Consider the following 21,960-nt stretch of genomic DNA (forward strand, 5'->3'; position numbering starts at 1 on the left):
GTGACTGGTGAGGTGACGTGGTTTTAGAAAGTAAAGCTGTGGTTGGCCTTTCTAGCATTAAATTGCTCAGTTTCCTATATTTCAGCAGCTCGAGTATGCATCCGAGAACCCCCGACCCACCACCACAAAAAATCGAAGGATCAGTTTCAATTTCTCTGGCCTCTCCTCTTGAAATCAGAAATTGACTTTCAAAATGTTGCATTGATGGACCGAAACGTGATTCATGACTTCTCCTCTTAGCAGAAGAGGAAAGCAGCTACTCCATTGAACAGTGACCTTATCGACGTGTGAATAACTCTAGGTATTTTGTTTGCGGTAATAACATATAAGGTTAACTTTTAGGGTTTAATATGAATAAAAGTAATATATTTAAAAAAAAAATAAAAATAAATTAATTTTTTAAAAATAATATTAATAAGACAAAAATACTGTGTATCTTCTTCTTGTTATTTATTGAGCTGCCGCCACTTCCGCTTCCGATGACGTTGCCGGAGGTGGCCGGAGGCGGTGGCAGCGGCGGCGAACAGAAGAATGATCACCGGCGGCGGTGGCGGTTCTGATGAACAAATGGCAAAAAAAAGATGAACAATATTTTTGTCGATATTATTATTAAAAAGTTAACGTATTTTTAAAATTTTTTTAAATATATCACTTTTATTAATATTAAACCCATTTTGTTTTTGTGTACATAACTGCGACTAACAGCTAGCAAAAGAACCCAAGTCGTCGTGTATGTTAGAAATTATATAATCTGGTGATTGGCACATTCAATGAACCCGACCGATCACATTGTCAACCCAAGGGTTCAAGGAAAAGAGAACCAGATTGATCTTAATTAAGAACGCAGAGCTCAAGACATACAGTCGCAACAGTACTCGATGGTCATAATATTATGGATTTCAATTTGCAGGTAACAATCAGGCAATGGATAATTGGATATACGGTTATAGTTTCCCATTTATTGTTTACTTTTCATTGGAATACTAATCTTAAATGCCCTTGCACCTTAACAAGTTACAACTTACAACACTGCTAAGCATAACAGGCTTCCTGGGTTGAAAAGAGATCTGAGAGTAGGTTTTTTAAGAGAATGGAAAAGTTTTAGCAATTTTAATTTAGTTAAATTTCTACTTCGAATAATCAGTATTTGGAAAATGATCCGTTTTGAGTAAAAATAAAAAATAAAAAAAAATAAAAAACTAAATGTTTTGGCTAAACTTTTTAGCATCAAGAAATAAATTCTTAGAGCGAGTTTTGAATACACAAAAAGAATCGGCCCCAACATTTTTCATAATTCCAAACTAAGTCCTTCTTAGTTGTCTCATCAGAAACAATTCTCTCAAAACATGCGACATAGAGTCCTAAATTGTCTCATTTAGGAGCTACTACACGCCCTGAAGAATGAATACCTTGAGACTTGGATACAAAGCAAGAAGTAGCAAGCTGGTAAGTTGTTTTTCCTCCCTATCTGGTTGCAGTGAAATTTTATTTCCATTAGTACAAATGCTTTGGAATGCAAATTCCGGTTTAATTTTGTTTTGGATTTTCGTCTTATTTTACTTCATTTGTACTACACTCAAATAAAATAAAGTAAATTTTAAAATAAAAATAAATCATAATTTACACTGAAATCATTTGCACTACCAAGACTTTGCATCAATATAAATAAATTTGCATTGCAACCAAACACAATCTAAGCAAATGCGGTATGCATTGAATGCAACTTTTATTAGGGATAAAATAGGTCAATTTGAAAAAATTTGCTACATAATCCTGATATTTCAATTTTTTTATAGCCTATAAGAACCCATATTGATTAGGGAGACCTACTGGACCAGTTGGACCAGTTGTCTTCACTCCAAATCCACTAAGTCCTATTCAATCAACCTAGTATTGGAGGTTTCTCAAATTTATATAAACCTTTCAAATCTTCACCATTCTTAATTATAAAATGGACCTGGAAGTGCTCGGAAGGATGTTTTGCCAACAAGAGGTTTAACAATCCTACGTGGCAATATGTTTTGGGTCCAGAAGGGCTTGACATTTTTATCTTGACACCCTTTCCACTTCACCAAAACAAAGGTATAGTGCTGTGAATACTACACCTGAAAGTCGATATCCCTTGAATAAATTTGAATTTAGAGAAACCCCAAAACAAAGTATAGTGCTGTTAAGACACGGCAAATCCAAGATCACATCTCTGCCCCACAGCACATCCCCACCATGTATTGGGGAACATCTCCTGGTGATGACATCATCAGTTCTGGTACTATCGTCAGGAGATGTTCCCACTACATAGCGGGGATGTGTTGTGGGGCGGCCCCTTGTGAGGTGGAGATGTGAACTTGGCAAATCTAGATGCCCTCTAGGAACCTGTTGCCTCTGTTTGAAAAGCTATAAATCAAACCCAATGCAACATTACCGTTTGCACAAATACTTTTTTGGCCCCTTTCGCTTTTCAGTAAGTTATTTATTCAGGTAAATGCACTTATCCAGTGTTTCTCGGGAAAGATTTACCCAAGTAAGTGCATTTACCCATTTTTTTTTTAATTTCTCATGTCATTTTAGCCATGGTTTTCAAAACCAGACCAGACTGGACAGTCGGACCAGAAAAATCGGGAATCGGTCAGGTGATCAGTTCCGTTTTCCCCAAAAACCGAATTTCCCCCCAAAACCGTTGATTTTGGTCAATGAACCACTGAACCGAGCGGTTAACTGTTCAAATGGTTTTGACCTTTTTTTTTGAATTTTTTTTTATTTTTTAATTTTTTATTCTTTGTCAACCATTGATTTTGGTCAATGAACCACTGAACCGGACCCCTGACCAGTTTGATCACCGGGTCGGTTTTAAAAACCATGATTTTAGCCATAAAAATTCAATATTAAAAGGGGCATTTCTATCTCATTCAAGTAGTAGCAACTTTAGTGATCAGCAGGAAAATAAACTTTTCATGATCTCCACAAATCTGAAAAAAAAAAAACATGGATTTCTTGGTCAATAGAAATCAAAATCCCATTGACCAACTTTCCCCTTCTCAAAATCCAAAAAAATACCCCCTTTATGTCAAAAATTTCTTCTTCTTTGTGAGAAATGTTTAATCCCGCTTTAGTGGTTATCACCATATTTAATTATTTTAATGTGTTTTTCTCTTTTTCAAATTCAACCTTAACCCTGGCTCATGGCGTGGAAAGGGAAAAAGCCACACCCACATGACACATCCACGCAGGAAGAAATCAAGACTGGGTATTATTAGAGACCATGGTGTTTTACTTTTACCACAGGAGCAATGAGCTAAGAACACATTGGAGGTAGGAGGATCTATACCCTATAGCAATGCCTAACTAGCTAGGTTAGGACTATAGCAATTCCAACTCCAATGTGGTCCACCTGATGAACTCGTTTGGAACATCACATGCACGAGTAGTCGAGTACCGTCTACTGTGTTGGTATTCAACGGTGGTCCGTGAGAGTCATTGTAGCTACCAGCTTTGAGACTGAGAGTGACATAACCTGAAGAAGTCAATGTGGACCTTCACTTCCCTACGGGCAGTAGCCAACATTACAAAATAAATAAAACCACCATACACACATGTCTCAGTCGTTCTCCCGCCAACTTACGAAGTACCTATGCTGCAAGAGTGCAAATGTAATGTAAAACCAAAGTGAATTTGTACTCTGTTTCGCTCTTGCAATTGTTTGATAACAATACTTTTTGTACTGAATCAAAATAAATTTGTTTTTCCCGACAATTTTGCATTCAAATGGAATGCCAGCTTTTCATTCAAAGTTGGTCGATATATAATAGGTAGGTAGATTCCGATCTTAAAATTCGTGTTTGTGTTCATCACAACCAAACATCAATGCAGACCCCAACAAATTTGTATTCGTACTTTTTGACCCAATTTTACCGATACATGTACTTTTTTCACTCTTTTACCAAAATAAGTCGAAAACAAAGACAAAAGAAATCAAAGTGGACGAAAGACAAAAAAGCAGACGAAACAGTGAATTGCAAAGATACAATTTCATTTTAGATAAAAATAAATAAATAATATACAAGTTAACTACACTGTAAAATCTCTCTTCAGTAAATATAAAGAGAATGATACTAAAAATTGTAGAATAGGAAAAAAATGGCAAGGGGGCAACATGAATGAAGCTTTTATTCAGTCTGAGTAGCTAAACCCAAGTGTTGCACAGAACGATATGCCAACCATTGTTAGATCTTGCATTCAAATACTCCAGCCTAAATAACAGAGGGCCATAATACCATAAAACTCTGACGGAAACTGCAGTAGTTTAATTCGTCCACCATATCCTAGGACAGAAAGGAAAAGACAGTATGAAGATACTTGTGTTTCTAGAAAGAAGAGGAGCAAAGCAAGGCCAGAAGAGATGAGAGATGGGGCTTACCAACTTCCAACTTATCAACTCGAAGACTGAAATTTCTGCACAAGTTTTTCCACCATGATTCTTTGCTGCACCCCGCTCAAAGATTCTGAGTTCATGATTGCATTTGAGACAAGGATAACCGTGGACGGAGATGCAGCATTGACCTAAAATTCCAAAAGTGAGTTGGTTAGTTAAGCATCTTTACTTTGAATAGGAAAGCTCTAATTTAACTGGCAATCTCAAGGTTGCAACAAGACACCTTCCAATTGCCATAGACTCGTCCTGCCCATCAACAGGTGGTCATGAATTTTAGCAATTAAATGAAAATATGACACAAGAATAAAGGCAATTTTTATGGTTCCGGAAAGGTATGGTATCTGAAAAGTTTTAACCAATCAGAAACCCACACGAAATTGGATGAAACACAATTGATTGGTTACTACTTTGATAAATTCCAGTTGATTGGTTATTACTTTTTTAGGCACCAGTACCATAGTGGGGCTCAAATAACAAATAGAAACAAGGATTCTAATGAGATGTAGAAAAGGGCAAGTTTTGTTCACAACAATAAATTGATATGGATCCATTGAATCCAAAAGACTCCAATCACAAACCAGATGGTCCTGGCAGTTGGCAATAATGGGGACTTCAGGTATTAATGTGATCCATCCAAATTCTCCACATGAACAGATATCCCCCACGAAGTTAATAAAGAACATACCCAGACTCGGCCATTTAGCCCGATAGCTATCTCAAATGATAGCTTTTTCCCCAGAGCTTCAAGAACCGGACATGTAGGGGAGCTTAGCAACCTAGTAGTAATAAAAAAGAAAAAAAAAAAAAACAGTGTCAAATTCTTTCTCTACAATCCGTTTGGTGAGATGATAACTTTGAAGCCAATGGGAAATTACATTCGTGAGAGGCCAGTTGATGTTTCAAACATATAGCCATCTTTCAAGACACCAAACTCTGCTGCTTTCCCACTGGCTATTAAATCAACAAGAAAAAATGAATTTCAGAACAATTAACAATGCAGCAAATGGTTGAACTAGATTGTGATGCAAAAGAACTCCTTGTCAATTTTGAATTTGCTTTTTTTCTTTTTCTTTTTTTATGGAAGATTCCATAATCTTGAAAAGCAGAGATATGAAGCTGACAATGGAAAAATATGCATTTATTGTGAAAAGCAGGACACACACAAAAGAGATCTAAATAAAATTGAATACCATCAGTGCATGAGAGCTCAGGATTCATGTCAGCATTTGTTTTGACCACTCGGACATAGAGCAACGTACCTACCTGCAATGAAAGGTAGAATAATTTCACACTTGACCATTTGGAGTTGAAGAAGAAAGGGAAATACAACTCTAAACATTACAAGCCAGTGAAGCACGTTAAAAAACAAAACAACGAAAATGTTGCAACAATTTCTTGGCCATAACTCCAATGTAATACAACTTTAAATCGGAATATTTCCCTTTTATCAGTATTACAGGGTAGGGAGATAACATGTATCACAAATATCACCCATGGATATCTTCTTTTCATACTTTTAAACACCATTTTCATTTGGGCCTTGTTCTCCCAAAAAATGTGATTGCTTAATTGTCATTAGAATATTTAGTGTTATCTATAAAGTTAGCAAGTCAGCATGGACCATTAACAGGGAAAGAAAGATAATAGGCATGGTAGACAGAATAAAATCAACAAGATGATCATGAGTGACATAAAGAAAAAAGAGTTGATTATGAATTAGAGAGGATTTTTTGCTAGTTAGACTCCGTCAGTGCTAAAGGAGTTTAAGTGTTTAACAATGCAATGATGAAGTATGGCATTGACATGAGAAATGCGCAAAATAAAAGCATCCCTTTTTTTTCTATGCACGTACAAGTTGAGATACCATCTACCATAAAACAAGTACTAGAACAGATTGAGAATCTCTATTAAGCTTAACCTAGGTTCTCTATTGATGGGCATAATATGACCTGAATAACCAAAGATGTACCTCATATTTTGGTATGTTTCTCCTCGTTCCTCCCTCAAAGGCAAGTACAGGTAGAAATGCCAAAGTAGGTCCTTTTATATCCACAAGAAAGTTCTGCACATAGAAAGAACACAAAGAACAAATTTTATCACCCTCTAGTTAACACCTCAGACATGCAGTTGATATGTCGATGACATTTACAAATTGGAAGAAAAAGAAGTAAAGAACGACTTTGATCCATCAAGTAAGTTGAACAAGCACATTAAATAGGTAAGAGAAAGTGAATATCTAAGAACATTGCTTGTTTCACTATCATAGAGTAACAAAGACGTAAAACTAAGTACAGAACTTCATGATATTCTTGAATATGATTTTTCTACCGTGGCTTTAGTACAATTAAAATAAGACTGGAGAATCCAATGAACCCAGTATACTTGAACCACATGGCACTAGCATCTCAGAGGTATTGTGCCATATGTTCCACTCAAGACCCAAAGAAATTGGGGAAAATTGAGAAAGCATAAGAAAAAACCGGTGTTCAAAGAACTGGATTGGAGTGGCTGTTCCAACTGGAAAATCCATGAACGGATACACAGGCCGGGTTGGCTAGGCTCTAAAAACTAGGGGTAAGAAAAACTGACCATAACTGCCCAATGAGCCATTTCAACCAGGGACCAGTGGACCAGTCCCGGTTTCATAAAACTGGCCTGTTTTTTATTCATATAAAATTCAATGTATATGAAAACTTCCGGAGGAAGATCTGGAGGAGCAAAAAAAAGCGACAGAGGAAGGGAAGAGCAAAAAGGCGATTAGGACTGTGCCGGAAAGAGATGAAACTAGAGTTTAGGAAGAGGAGAGTGTTCAAGGAGATGCGATTAGTGGGGTTGAAGAGACAAAGGAAATAAGAGAAGAGGAAGAATCAAGAGGGGACAGAGGAGGAAAAGGGGATAATGGCGTTGTAGAGGAGAAAGAAGGGGAGAAAGAAGCAGGGAATGGGGGAGGGGGAAACGGGGGTGTAGGAAGAAAGAATTGGGGTGGGGTTAATACTTATAAAAGGAAGAGATATAGAACTTTTCCTTTAGAAGAAAACAGAGAACGGGGAGGGGAAAAAGCGGACTTAGGGGAGGGCTCTGGGGATGACCAAGTTCTTAAGATAGAGAAGAATTATGACATTGAAAAAGTGATAAATAAGTGGAAGTCAACAGAATTATGGGCTTGTTCCTCTTAGGTGGGGAGGAGTTTATGAAGGAAGCATTTAGGTCCGTGGAAGAAAGAAATGGGGAGAATGATAATAAAGAGGAGCCAGTGATTGACTGTAACTCAAGTAATTCAGTAATTCAAGGGATGAAAGGGCCGATTAGAGGATGCAAGAATGGAATCAAGGAGAAGGAAGAAGAATTGGAGGGGGTGAAGGGGTCAGATAGAGGCCACATACTTGCCGGAAATTTGAAAAAAGCTAAGGGAACCTTAACTACAGCTAGAAGATGCAAATCTAAGAAGAATAGGAAAAGTCAACAGTAGACAGCAGTGTCAAAGGTATTTGCAAGGATAAATGGTTCTCCGTTTGGCATTGGGCCTAACAAGATAGTGAGAAAACATAAAAGTGTAGTCAGAAGACAACAAGAAGCTTGCATCCAAAATTCAAACCAGAAGACTGATTGAGTCGGAGTCGATTAGGGGTTGGGTTTTTGTTTTTGGGTCTTTTGTCAGGTGCCAAGTGTGGGTGTTTGGGGTCTGTAAGGGCATCAGTTTTTGTGCTATAAAGATCGGAGTTTCTTGACCTTTTTTGTATCATTTATATGTAGTTTGTAAGGGATTGGCCATGAGTGGGCTGGTTTGGGCTGGCTGGTTCTCGTTTCACCTTGTTGGGTGTTGGGTGTTTTCTTGTTTGTTTCTTTCTCCTCGGGTGGTTGCTTATCACCTTTCCTTGTATCTTCTTTTTGTTTTAATAAAATTTTTCATCTTGAAAAAAAAAAAAAAAAAAAAAAAACTTCCGGAGGTCATAACTTTGTACTTGGTGGTTGGATTGTGGTGATCTTTTTCTTTATTTTGGGTAACTTTTCAAAATGTATATGTTCCAAGGTGCCTTGCCCCACTATTTTGCCAAAAACACCTTTTTTGGCCTCAAATCTTAATTTAGTATAAAAATTAAAATTAAATAATATATATGTTATATGAAGAACATAATTAAATACTTTTAATATATGTATATAGTTATTAATATTATGTATATTATATAATTATGCAGATTACATATACATTATATTTCTTTTGGTAATAGAGGAGAGAAACAAAGATGGGCTACACAAGCTTGGGGGTAGCCTTTCCCCAGCAATCAGCAAAGCAAATGTTTAATCAAACATCCTGTCTGAACTAAATACCAAACAAACCACTATCAGAACGCCCGATATTAGCCAACCAGTCAGCAGCCATTTTCGCTTCCATAAGTATGAGAATATTGCACATTCAAACTATATCTTCTGAAGCAGCACCCAATAATTTTACTGAAATTCCACTGTGAGGGGGGGATGACAGTGCCTTTCAAGCAATCCACAACCAACTTAAAATCTCCCTTGATGATGATTGTTGAACTCCCAAATCTAACAGCCAATTGATGAGCTTCAAATGCAGCCCACGCCTCCACTATGTTAATGGAAGTTAAACCCAAAGATCAGCAAAAGAAACAAGAAACTTAAAACTTTTTTGTTGGTATCCCGTGCAAGCCCACCAATTGCACAAGCCCCATTTTGTTTCATAGAAGCATTCAAAATTTATTTTAATAACACCTCTTGGAGCTCACCATTTGACTCCAATCCACTTCTTTCTCCTAGGATCAGCAATCTCACCCCTACAGTGAGGGATTTGGGTTTAACTTCCATTAGCACAGTGGAGGCAAAGGTTAGGCCACCAATCTAACAAATTTGAATTGAACATCTCTGGCATGGGAACTCTAGAGTCAAGTACCATCCAAATTTGTTTGGCAACACGACAATTAAAGAAAATATGATCATGTAACACTGTATCTGTATATTAATATCCATTCCCCTATTTTTTAGGAAAAGTTAGGTTGGGATCTTTTTCTTAAGAAAGCTCAAAAAATTTAACTTTGGGGGAGGGGACACAAGGACCAGATTTTCTTTTTTGCACTCAAAATAGAGTTATCAAAACCATGCTCATTTGCGATCAGTCAATAGTCTGGCCTAACCATAAAACACCCCTTTAGGTTAAACCTCCACACAACTTCATCCTCTTTATCTTCCAAAGGGATGGAAGTCGCCTTTTGTCTTAATCCTCTTCAAACCACTTTCTGGAACAAAGTTAAGAATTTTCATTTCATTCCAAGTTCTCAAAGTAAGATCAATGACATCAGACACCATCATACTAACATTAGTGGGCAAATCTGTATTAATCATCTTGCTTATACTTATAGGTCTGTCATTCCCAGACATCAAACCAGAAATTAATCTTTCTACCATTACCAATTTTGATGCCTAAACCTTTCATTATCAAGTCTCTTTGATTTAAGATAACTCTCCAATCCCAAGAACACCCTTTTTCGGTTTAACTTCCCAAATTTTGTTGTGCAATAGATACTTCTTTACCACTTTGGGCCCACAAGTTATTGGGCTCATTTTAGAACTTCCCGACCAAGTTTCAAAATGGAAGTTTGGTTAAGCCAATCCATTTTTTAAGACCCCAACCACCTCAATTATAGGGGACGTAAAGACTTCTCCAATTACAAAGAGATAAGGATTTTTGAAGTCCAAGAAATAAAAGAAGCTATATTCTCTATGGAAAGATCCAAAGCCCCGGGCCCAGATGATTTTACGATGGCTTTTTTTCAAGATTGCTGGGAAATTGTGGGTGTTGATTTAGTGGAAGTTTTTGCTGAATCCTTTGAGAGGGGAAAATTCAACTCAGGGGCAAACGCCACCTTTATCACTTTGATCCCTAAGACCTTAGATGCCTCCCACCCAAAAGATTTTAGACCCATAAGCCTTGTGGGTAGCATGTATAAAATTGTCTCCAAGGTGTAAGCTGAGAGGATTAAAAAAGTTCTTCCATATTTAATCTCTCCAAATCAAGGGGCTTTTGTGTTTGGAAGACAAATAATAAACCAAGTCCTTATTCCAAATGAGTGTGCGGAGTTTAAAAAACAGAGAAAGGAAAAAGGGCTAGTTTGCAAATTGGACCTAGAGAAAGCCTATGACTTGGTGGATTTGGATTTCCTTCTAGAAGTGTTAAGGTTGAGAGGTTTTGGAGCGAAATGGAGCAAATGGATAAGGGGTTGTATTTCCTCCTATCATTATTCCATTTTGGTTAACGGAGTTGCCAGAGATTTCTTTCTAGCTAAAAGGGGCCTTCGACAAGGTGACCCCCTTTCCCCCTTCCTCTTCACTCTAATAGCAGATGTGTTTAGTGATTTGATCTCAAGGGCTGATGCCAACAATTTGATACGAGGTTGGAGAATTGGGGGGAGTAATGTGATGGTTACCCATTTACAATTTGCAGATGATATTCTAATCTTTTGCGGAGGAGAAAGGGAGGAAATGACAAATTTACAAAGGATGGTATCCTTTTTGAAAAGATCTCTAACCTCAAAGTAAACCGGAGCAAAAGTTGTGTAGTAGGGTTAAGTAAGGAGAGAGGAAACGTTGAAAGCCTAGCTAGTTTGTTGCGATGTGAAGTAGGTGAGTGGCCTCTACAGTACCTTGGTCTACCCCTAGGGGGAACCCGACTTTTGTTAGTTTCTGGGATCCAATAGTGGAAAGATTCACAAAAAGGCTTGCTGGCTGGAAGAGAAACTACATATCTCTAGGGGGTAGAATAACCTAATAAAGTCAACATCAACTAGTTTTCCAGTCTATTACCTCTCAACCTTTAGGATCCCCTTAAAAGTGGGCAATAAACTAGAGAAACTGATGAGAGACTTCTTGTGGGAGCCAAGGGATACAAAAAAGGATCATTTGGTAAAGTGGGAGGTGGTATCAAGTAGTAGGGATAGTGGAGGCCTAGGGATAGGAAACATCAAACTTAAGAACATGGCACTGCTGGGTAAATTGCTATGGAGGTTTCCTTTGGAACAAGAGAACTTATGGCATAAGGTAATTGTAAGCATTCATGGCATGACAAACAACGAATGGGACGCTGGTCTTGATCCTAGGGCAACAAGGGCTTCTCCTTGGAAAGGAATTCACAATTTGCTACATTCTTTCCTTTAGCTGGTCAGGAGGATATCTGACTTGGGGACATTCTTCTCAAAGACAGATTTCCACCTATTTTTTCTTTGTCCCTCAACAAAGAGAAAGTGATTTCTTCAATGCTTGTTAATGAAAACTCTTGGGATCTAGGATTAAGGAGAGGGTTAAGGGAACATGAAATGGGCTTAGTAGATGAACTAATCTCCCTTCTTAATACTGCACTCCTGGACCTCTCTTGCCAGGACAGCAAGATCTGGTCATAGTCCCCCTCTGGCTCCTATACCTGTGCCTCTTTTTTCTCCGCCCTCCTTCGTTCCTTGTACCCAGGAGGCTCCTTTCCTACAAAGGAAGTCTGGTGTAGTCCTGTACCCCCAAAAATAAGAGCCTTTTGTTGGGAGGTGGTGCTCCAAAACATTAATACTCTGGATAATTTACAAAAAAAGCCGAATCATTGCCTCTCCCCTCATGTTTGTTGCCTTTGTTTGGGAAATGGTGAGACAGTTACACATCTTTTACTTTCTTGTCCCTTTGCTTCTTGTGTGTGGAATTGGTTTTCTTCCTTATTTGGCTGCAGGTGGACTTCTCCCCCAAATGTGACAAGTCTTTTCAACCCAAGCTTCTTCCTACTATCAAAGAAAAGGAAAAGAGTGATGTGGAGGGCAACAAGAGCTGCCATTCTTTGGTTCTTATGGGAAGAAAGGAATAACAGAATATTCCAAGGAGCACAAAGATCAACAGAACAAATCATTGACTGTGTAGCCATTAAAGTCATACATTGGCTGAAAGTAAGTGACTTATTTAAAGACTTTTCAGTGGATGATATACAAAGGGGATGGTCAACAGTGGCAAACTCTTCAACCAAACAGCTTGTCCTTCAACCTCCTTGGACACCTACAGCACAACAAAGGGTAAAATTAAATTTTGATGGAAGCTCCATGGGTAACCCAAGACCCTCAGGAGCTGGGAGAGTCTTTAGGGATGGGGAGGGCAGAATGGTGGCACTATACTATGAGAGCTGAAATTTTGGCTCTCCTACAAGGCCTGAGATTTGCTAAGCAATAGTGATTTCAGAACTTGGAGGTGGAAGGGGACTCTAAATTGTTAATAGGGTGGCTACAAACAAAGAAGTTGGGTGTATGGAAGTTTAGACAGCAAATAAGGGAAATAATCAGTTTGGCAAGGGAAATGGAGTAACATTCAAATGGGTAAGGAGATCAGCAAACTCAGTGGCAGATAGCTTGGCAAAACAGGGGACCTTCAGGGAAAACTTCTTTTGGGCTGTACTGTAATTCTTGATGTTATTTTGGGGTCAACACTCTTTGTCTGAGTGGTTAACAGTGCAAGATGTTTATTTGATATCATTAATGAAAGTTACCGTTTGGACACCTGCAGCACAACAAAGGGTAAAATTAAATTTTGACGGAAGCTCCATGGGTAACCCAAGACCCTCAGGAGTTGGGGGAGTCTTTAGGGATGGGGAGGGCAGAATGGCGGCACTATACTCTGGTCCCATAGGAGTGGGAGACTATGAGAGCTGAAATTTTGGCTCTCCTACAAGGCCTGAGATTTGCTAAGCAATAGTGATTTCAGAACTTGGAGGTGGAAGGGGACTCCAAATTGTTAATAGGGTGGCTACAAACAAAGAAGTTGGGTGTATGGAAGTTTATACAGCAAATAAGGGAAATGATCTGCTTGGCAAGGGAAGTGGAGTAACATTCAAATGGGTAAGGAGATCAGCAAACTCAGTGCCAGATAGCTTGGCAAAACAGGAGACCTTCAGGGAAAACTTCTTTTCGGTTGTACTGTAATTCTTGATGTTATTTTGGGGTCAACACTCTGTCTGAGTGGTTAACAGTGCAAGATGTTTATTTGATATCATTAATGAAAGTTACCGTTTCCAATAAAAAAGAAAAAAAAAAAGAGATAAGGATTTTTTTTCTTTCTATTATTACCCCATAAGAAGGATTTTTGTGATGTATCAATATTTTCCAAATTTTCTGTGGGAAATTCAAGTCCTCATAAGAAACTATGCCATCATAATATAATATAATGTATTATATTATATATTACATATAGATTATATATTATATTATACATCTATAGGGTGCCATTTCACAGGTTGACCAATTTGACCTAGGTGATGAACCCGTGGTCTGTGACCCAGAGGAAAAAAATGGTTCAGCCTCTGGGTCGGTTCTCTGAACCAAGGTTGAAAGTACCGAGATGATATGCCCCATATCAGGCATATTGTATCATATCTTTGGGTTTCTAATACACCTATTTAAAGGTATTTTCAGCAAACCAATATTTTTATTGATTAAATAGTAAAAAAATGTGTAAAAATGAAATTTTGAAAAAAAAAAAGCATGAGTTAGAAAGTATTGATACACCCCTGCCAATACATCTGGGTGTATTGATACTTCAAACCCTGCTCTGAACATTGGAAAAAAACATGGGATTCGTATATGAAATGTTTTTCAAGGAATACTAAAAGTACATTATACATTTATACTTTAGACTGAAAAACAATAACAAACAACCATGTATAATAGATTGAAAGCTTAAATAGGCATTGATGGAAATATTTAATTATTATCATCACCATTCTCTAGGCTGAGAATGGTGATGGGTTCAATTATCTGTCTCTCAAGGAGCTTTAGTCCACAATAAACACAATTAAGATGGAGTCTTGATAACGAAAAAGTTAATTGACTCTAGAAGAAGCAATATTAAGAAGGGTTTAGTTTGCAAAATTGTTCTAGAGAAAGCCTATGGTCATATGAATTGGGCTTTCTTAAACTACATGGTGTATAAGATGCACTTTGGACAAAAATTGAGAAACTGGATGAAGGTATGTGTCACCACTACCAGGTTTTCAATCCTTTTAAATGAACCTACAAATGAAAAGGCAATTTCAAAAGCTCTAGGGGCCTTAGACAAGGTGACCCTCTTTTCCCACTGTTGTTCCTCATGGTGATGGAAGGGATAAGTAAGATGACTGCTAGAGCCAATAGAAGGTGAATGTCTAGAAGGCTTTGAGGCTGGAAGGAATGGTGGAGGAATTCCCCTACTCCAATTTGCAGGCAACACTATTTTTCTGTGAAGCTAAAGCAGAACAAGTGGTTTGCCTAAGATACTTACTATGCTGGTTTGAGGTGGTATCAGGCTTGAAGGTTAACCTTCCTAAAAGCAAAACAATGGCAGTTGGGGAAGTGGAAAATTTGCATGACCTGGCAGGTCTGTTGGGTTGTAAAACTGGCTCCTTACCCTCCAAACACTTGGGTTTGCCATTAAGGGCCAAATGAAAGCATTTGGGCCACAACAATAGAGAGGGTAAGCAACAAAGTAGCCTTCTAGAAAGCAAGATATTTACCAAAAGGAGGTAAACTGACCTTGACAAAGAGTGTATTGGCCAGCATTCCAGTTTATTACATGTCTCTCTTCCCCATTCCACCAGATAGTCTTGACAATTGAAAAAGTCATGAGAGACTTTTTAAGGATTGGGTGGAAGGATTCTCAAAGTACCATCTGGTAAGTTGGGACCAGATTTGAAAACCAGTCAAACAAGACAGCTAGGGTATCAAAAAAAAATAAAGCTTTTCAATTCGGCTCCCTTTGGTAGGTGGTTCTGGAGGTTCTTCAGTGAACCAAACGAACTTTGGTATGTATCACTTCTCAAAAATATGGCACTTAGAACAATGGTTGGGATGCAGTTGAATCTACCTGCCCATATGGCTGGGGAGTGCGGAGAGGGGTCTACAAAGCTTATCCTCATTTCCTAAAAGGAATTAAATATAAGGTAGGGGCAGGGAATAGGCTGAAATTCTGGAAAGACAATTGGTGTACCGATTTACCCTAAAAGATGCCTATCCAGAGTTGTTCTCAATGGCTTCCAATAAAGACGCCACAGTGGCTGCTTCTTATGTCACAGTTGAAGACACAATGGTCCGGTCACCATCATTTAAAAGGAAATCAATGACTAGGAGGTGCCCCATGTTGCAGATTTGCTATCCAGGTTGCAGAACCTAAGTTTGGAAACACAGCTCCCTGACCAAAGATACTGGAAACGGTCCAAATCTGAATCCTTTTCTGTGAAATCTTAGCTCAGTCAAATCTCTCTTACAAAGCTGGAAAGTTGGAAAAATGTGCAAGGAAGGATCCTATGGTCAGCAGTACCTCTAGCTGTGTTGTGGGCTATTTGGGGTGAAAAAAAATAGGACTTTTGAGCAAGACACTATCAAGAAGAAAAGCTGATAAACCTAATAGTTGATGATCTCAGAGGCTGGTTAAAGTGATAACATACTTTTCAAAGAGGAAGTTTTATCTTCATTTTTTTTACAGTGACTTTTTTGGGGGTTTAAGGGTGCATATGTGCAAAATCTTTTTGCACAGTGAACTGACATACATGTATACCATTCTTTTTTATTAATAAAAATTTACTTTACCTCATCAAAAATCAAATAAATAAACCAAAGACAAAAGTTTGGGTCCAGGGACACAAGGCTTGTAACCATTTGGGGTGGGGCCCTATAACTTTCCAATTGCCACCATCCTAACAGAGGACCTACCACTCAATAGGTGCTACCTGGAAAAGTAAGTGATCCAAAGATCAATTTAAATATCAATATCATCCAAAATATGTGCAATCAGGATAGGGGTGGACAGTAAGATGAGATCCCCAAATAAAACCTTGAATGGAATTGAATCATCATCATCTATGCCTTGTCCCAACCATATGGAGTTGGCTACCTGAATCCTGTTTTGCCATTCCATTCTGGTCAGTGTCATATCCAAAATGTAATTATGTACCAAAAAAGTATGCTCTTTTCACGTTCTTCCTCAATAACCCACAAGGCTACCAGCCTAGCACATCAAAGTACCAAACACCTGTGGACAACTTTTTTTGTCTCCTAACATTCACCCTAACTTCTACCAAGCTTTAAATATTCTTCGGAGAAACCAGTACCAGATGTTTTCAAGAAGAGGTTCTGAAATATAAGAGAATTTTTTTGATGAATGAAAGGCAGAGAGCCTTGGAATCACCTTCTATTTTATGTTTTGTATCAAGAGAAAACCCTGTAACATTAGTCTATCTAAGACAAAGGGCCTAAGGCTAAGATGAATTCTCCAATGGATGCTTCTCAACCATGGCCAATGTCTCTTACAAGATGGCATCTCTTCTAAAGGGGTACTTTGATACTACATCGGAATCCAAAGAAAGTAGAAACAGAAAATAAATTTTCTTTGTACCATGTAAATTTTTTTTATGAAATTCCTTAAAAAGAAATCGTCATTAAATTTGTATCTTTGTATTTATAAATTTGCCACTATTAGGTAGTAAATCAACTCATATTTTCATACTACTCATTTTCATTGAGTGCAGAAAGAGCAATGTCACTCTTAGGCTGAATAGAGAGCATGCAGAAAATAGCATTGGTCTTGTATAATATCCTATATAAGTCCTTGGAATAGTTCTCTAACTCATAAAATAAGTCAAACAAAAATTCTCAGAATATTAACATGCAGCTCCATTGCTTCCAATTTGGCATTCATGTCATCAAGTGGGGAAAGAAAAAGGAAGCTTACATCTGCCTTTGAGTCTACCACAGTACCAAGAATTGTGTCCTCCACACAGGGTACATACTGTAGAACATAACAACCAAATAAATTATAATATTAGATTGCAAAAGGATAAAATTTAAGCAAGAATGAAGAAATATATTTTATCATCCAAAAGCTTAGGAGGTAGGTTATTGCTTCAAAGATATATAGTTAAACATTCAATATGGACTTCAGAATAAAATAGTAAGATCCATAATCCTAGTTAAGACTGCAAACAAAATTGAGTATTCCGAAAAACTAAAAGCCTAGTAATCCCTTATTATTCTTGAGAAATGATATACAGGCCACCCAACCTTTATCAAAAGGAGAATTTATTTTGTTGTTTGCATGGCATACAGCCAACATATATGGTTGCATTAAAATGACAAGAAAACTTAAAACAACTCATCAAAAAATGAAAACCTAAAACAACTTCAATTGTGAAATGGAAATGTAGGTATAAAGTAAAATATTTCTACCCACCCTCTTCTGGGAACTTTCAACCCAATACTTGTTTGGTTTTGAGAACTTTAGCTTCCCAGCCTTCATCACAGAAATGGTGTCACAGTCCTGCAAATCAAGGCACCCTAATGAATACAAATGATTCTAATACCCATGCAAAGAAACAATGGTAAAAGATAAGTTGTCACGCACACAAAAAAATAAAAAACTACCAATTCGTAATCCATGGGATGAAAAACAGACCGCCCATAGGACCAGAAAATTTAAAGCAAGTCTTCATACAGACTACAAGCACCCAAAAAAAAAACTACCAATTTTTAATCCATATGATGAAAAACAGACTACCAATAGAAACAGAAAATTTATACTGCCAATAGGACCAGAAAATTTGAAGCCATCATACATACTCCATCTTACCAAAATATCTTCCAATCAAACAATAATATTCTAATATAGCAAAACACACGCACGATCATTTTATGGATTTTAGCTTATACTTTAAAATGGCAAAGAGCCCATTAAAAGTTATAACTTTATAGTATGATTTATCAATATTTTCACAGAGTCTTGATCTTTTCTTCTATCTTGTTATGTTCTATTTTATTTCAATTGCATGTCCTTTTGTCTTCTGATAATGATGGAATTAGAAATGCCGGTTGTTAATCGTTTTGACCTTGTAAGAACTAGACTTAGATGATAACATCAGTTGCACTTGCACCACTTTTAGTTTATTTTTTATCAATTGATGAGTTGCAAGAAGTTGCATATATTGGATTTTAAGTATGAAGTTGAACTCAATTATACCATCCACCAATCACGATGTTGGTAATAATATTTAGAAGATGGCAAGGTGCCAATCAGCTGATTGGTAAGGTCTCTTCCTGGTCATAGCGGAGACTTCGATCCGAATCCCGCCTGCACCTGGGGTGGAGGGTTACAGGTTGGGGGATGGACTACCCCCCCATTGTGTAGCCCTTCAGAAGATATCAAAAATAATAATATTTAGAAGATGATTGTAGGCTGGAAATAAGAGGAAATTTTTTCTCTTCCTTTTTCAATTTTGTATTTTTTACATTCGAAACATTATCTTAAGAACAGAAAAGTCTTATGATTTATGATTATATTCATACTTCACTTTGATTTAAACCCCTTATAATTCACAATAATTACAATTTTCAGAACATCAAACTGAACACCTCAAGAAACATGAGTTCAAGTTGAATGAACACAAAATGATTGCAGCATACCTAAGTGCTTATATTAAGGGCATAATAAGTTGTGACAGGTATAAAGGTGTCAAGTCAGTGAGCCTCAACATAAGATACATTCTATACTGAGTAGAACTGTATTATGTACATAAAACATTGAATAAACACATCAGACAATATAACACCTCATTATGTGATGAAACTTAAATGCACATTGCACACATTATGGTTTACCACGTATAGTAGTTGTCAAATGTTATATTTTTTCAGATATATGAGCATGACGAAAATGAGAAAATGTGCATAACTAAATTTCCACTTGCCCCCTACAGATACTGCTTTATAGATTTTACTTAGAAATGTATTAATGTCCAAGCCCACCAATGTAAACCATTACCAGTCATCGTTAAAGTAAGTAGCTAATTGAAGCTTAAAGTAACTTAATCAAAGTTAAAAAGTCATCAAAATCCATAATTGATCACCATCGAATCCAAAAGTTCAGTAATATGTGAAGAAAGCGTTCACCACCAACTTATTAACCAGTACACACTTGGCTTCCAGGAAAAAAGGGGAAAAATCAACTATAGCAAGCTGAATTTCATGGATTGCTTTCTTACCTTCTGGCATGAGTCTAATAAGATCAAAGGAAATCATACAAATTCACATCGGGGGAAGGGGGTTGCGAAGGTTGTTAAACTTTTCTAGAGAGAAACCGGGAAAGGAAGCCCTATACGCACCTGACGCAATCCTCCACCCAATTTGATGGTTTGGTTAGACATGCTTGATAGATCAAGAACCACATCTCCCGGTACCTAAAAAAAGCGGTAACAGAATAAAGTAGAAAAAATTGATTTAGGTACTGAGTACTGATCGTACAGAGAGCTTAAGGAGCCAATAGTTGCACATGAAGCATTGTACATTCAGGAGAGAGAGGGAGAAAAGGAGGGAGGGAGAAGTCCTTACCACTATCTGGTCAATGAAACTCGTGGTTAGATTCAAAGATCTATCATCCATGACTCTTTCACAAGACCAGGATTTGTCTTACCAGAAACTAGTGCTAAAGGTGGTAGTGGTACGCGGGCTGCCGTATTTCTTGGTTTTCCCTGTTACAAACAATTCAAACTCAGAAACCCAGTAACTGGAACTAAGAACAGAGAAAATTTTCGACTTTCGTATAAAGTAAAAAAAGGGAAAGAAAGAAGAGGAAGAAGAAGAATACATATAAGTACTCACCTCCCTCATAAAGTAGATATTCATATAAACAGGAAGAATCAATCTCAGTTTAGAAGAAGAAAGTACAGTGTGGTATTTACCTCCCTTGAAGAGAAACCTCTGGGTATTGCACGAACTTCTGTGTAATCGTCTCTGAACGTTGCAATAGAGCCGAAAAGGAGAAAGGGAGAGAGAGCCGGCGTCTACTTGTGCAGTTCTGCAATCTGCTACGAGCTTTGCAAGAGAAAAGAGTTTGGGCGAGGTGTCTGTTTAGAGAATAAAGAAAAGGTGAAGGGCGAGTTAGGGCATTAGGTTCCTCTGCGTTGAACTTGCCAAAAAATCACAGCGTGTCCATACATATTTGCACCACATCAAAAAGTGAGAGTGGCTATTCGAACTTCGAAGTGGGCTTGTAGCTTGTTCGGAAAAACTTTGGCTGTTTTGATAACCTGCCTGCTGTGAGTGACACCTAATAATGAGTGTGGGTAAAATAAAGGGTAATAGGATATAAGGGCAACTTTGGGGGTTTAATTTCAATAAAAGTATATATTTAAAAAAATTAAAAATAGATTAGTTTTTTAAAAATAATATCAATAAAGGGCAAAAATATTGTTCATCTTCTTCTTGCCATTTGTTCACTAGAGCCGCCGCTCGCCACTGCTATCCACTGCCGCCCATCACCGCCTCCGCCTCCGGCAATGTTGTTAGAGGTGGCTGGAGGCAAAGGTGGGCAGCGACGGTGCTGGTGGTTTCTCTATCCAATGACGCCACCTCCGCCCACCTTTGCCTCTGGCCACCTCTGACAACGTTGCTAGAGGCAGAGGCGGCAGTGAACGGCGATGTTGGGTGGTGGCGGGCAGTGGCAGACAGTGACTCTGGTGAACAAATGGCAAGAAGAAGAAGATGAATTGTATTTTTGCCCTTTATTGATATTATTTTTAAAAAGTTAACATATTTTTGATTTTTTTTAAATATATTACTTTTATTGATATTAAACCCCAAAAGTTGCCATTATATACTAGAAACCCTAAAATAAAGGGAAAATTACTGAACAACACATAATAAGTCAGAAACCAGATTAGATGAATGCTTTAGTTGTTCAGTCGACTGTGGAACCAATGATGAGGTTATACGCCAATAATAAATTCATGGCCCCACCATAAAAAATGTGGGTCTCGTGTATTTAATACTGGCATGGAATCTTACCATTGGTATAGCCTCCTAAACAACTATAGCGCTTAAACCTTGATCATCAAGTCAGTTCCCAAACTTTAAAATGTGTCTCTATGGTATCTTGAACTTCCGAATTGTGTCTAATAGGTCATTGCCGCTAGTTTACTGTTAGTTAGTGCCATCACATAACATTAGGTGTGCATTATATAATTTTAAAATGGCAAAATTACCCTTTATAATATTTTTCTTACCATTTTACCCATTCCGTTTGAGTGTTAGGGCCTATTTGTTTTCTTTGAAGTCTAACATCTGAAAGTGCAATAATTACAATAAGAGGTATATTGGTATCGGTGAACTTTTCTTTCCTCTGGAATTATGAATTCTAAATTCTGAAAATTATCAAATATCCATTTTGACCACATATATGAGAGCTTCTGTTTGTCTTTTTGGGAATATCATTGGAAAACAAAAAGTTGTATGCTTGCACTTTGAGAGATAAGAGATAAGAGGAAACAAACAACCGACTTTTCTCTTAAAGTTAAAAGATTACTCTTAAGATATAAGAGTTAAGAGGAAACGAAAAAACTCTTAGAAGAAGGAAAAGGGGAAAAGGGTTATGAAACCGAACACCAATCAACTATTGAAGCTCTTGCTCCCCTGTTCAAGTCCCCCTGTTCAATGATCAACTATAACTAGATGATCACATATCCAATTTCATAACCCTTC

General features: G+C 37.6%; 1 protein-coding gene across 2 annotated transcripts; it reads right to left on the reverse strand.

The window, feature by feature from the left end:
• Positions 1–4,006: 4,006 nt before the first annotated feature.
• Positions 4,007–20,544, reverse strand: LOC148862831 (uncharacterized). Of its 2 annotated transcripts, XM_088979952.1 has the most exons (11): positions 20,163–20,544; positions 19,813–19,952; positions 19,587–19,661; positions 17,663–17,749; positions 17,165–17,221; positions 6,399–6,491; positions 5,620–5,692; positions 5,305–5,380; positions 5,115–5,205; positions 4,415–4,557; positions 4,007–4,319 (listed from the first exon to the last, which is right to left on the reverse strand). In XM_088979952.1, exons 2-10 carry the CDS (start codon positions 19,861–19,863, stop codon positions 4,429–4,431), a joined length of 732 nt encoding a protein of 243 aa, XP_088836078.1. In that variant the 5' UTR covers positions 19,864–19,952; positions 20,163–20,544; the 3' UTR covers positions 4,007–4,319; positions 4,415–4,428. The 2 variants fall into 2 exon arrangements, with proteins under 2 accessions (XP_088836078.1, XP_088836079.1); XM_088979953.1 differs by lacking the exons at positions 5,115–5,205; positions 5,305–5,380 and having other exon boundaries at positions 20,163–20,475.
• Positions 20,545–21,960: the final 1,416 nt, after the last annotated feature.

This window comes from Nelumbo lutea, chromosome 3 (assembly GCF_056320005.1).
Source record: "Nelumbo lutea isolate HS-2025 chromosome 3, American lotus-T2T, whole genome shotgun sequence".
Classification (NCBI taxonomy): Eukaryota; Viridiplantae; Streptophyta; class Magnoliopsida; order Proteales; family Nelumbonaceae; genus Nelumbo; species Nelumbo lutea.

Excerpts from the sequence above, each read along its gene's own strand:
- LOC148862831 (XM_088979952.1), bottom strand. The coding sequence starts at position 19,863 with ATGGATGATAGATCTTTGAATCTAACCACGAGTTTCATTGACCAGATA. Across the intron at positions 5,381-5,619 it reads TGAGCTCTCATGCACTGATG|CCAGTGGGAAAGCAGCAGAG; the intron begins GTATTCAATTTT and ends TTGATTTAATAG. Across the intron at positions 5,206-5,304 it reads TCAACTGGCCTCTCACGAAT|GTTGCTAAGCTCCCCTACAT; the intron begins GTAATTTCCCAT and ends TATTACTACTAG.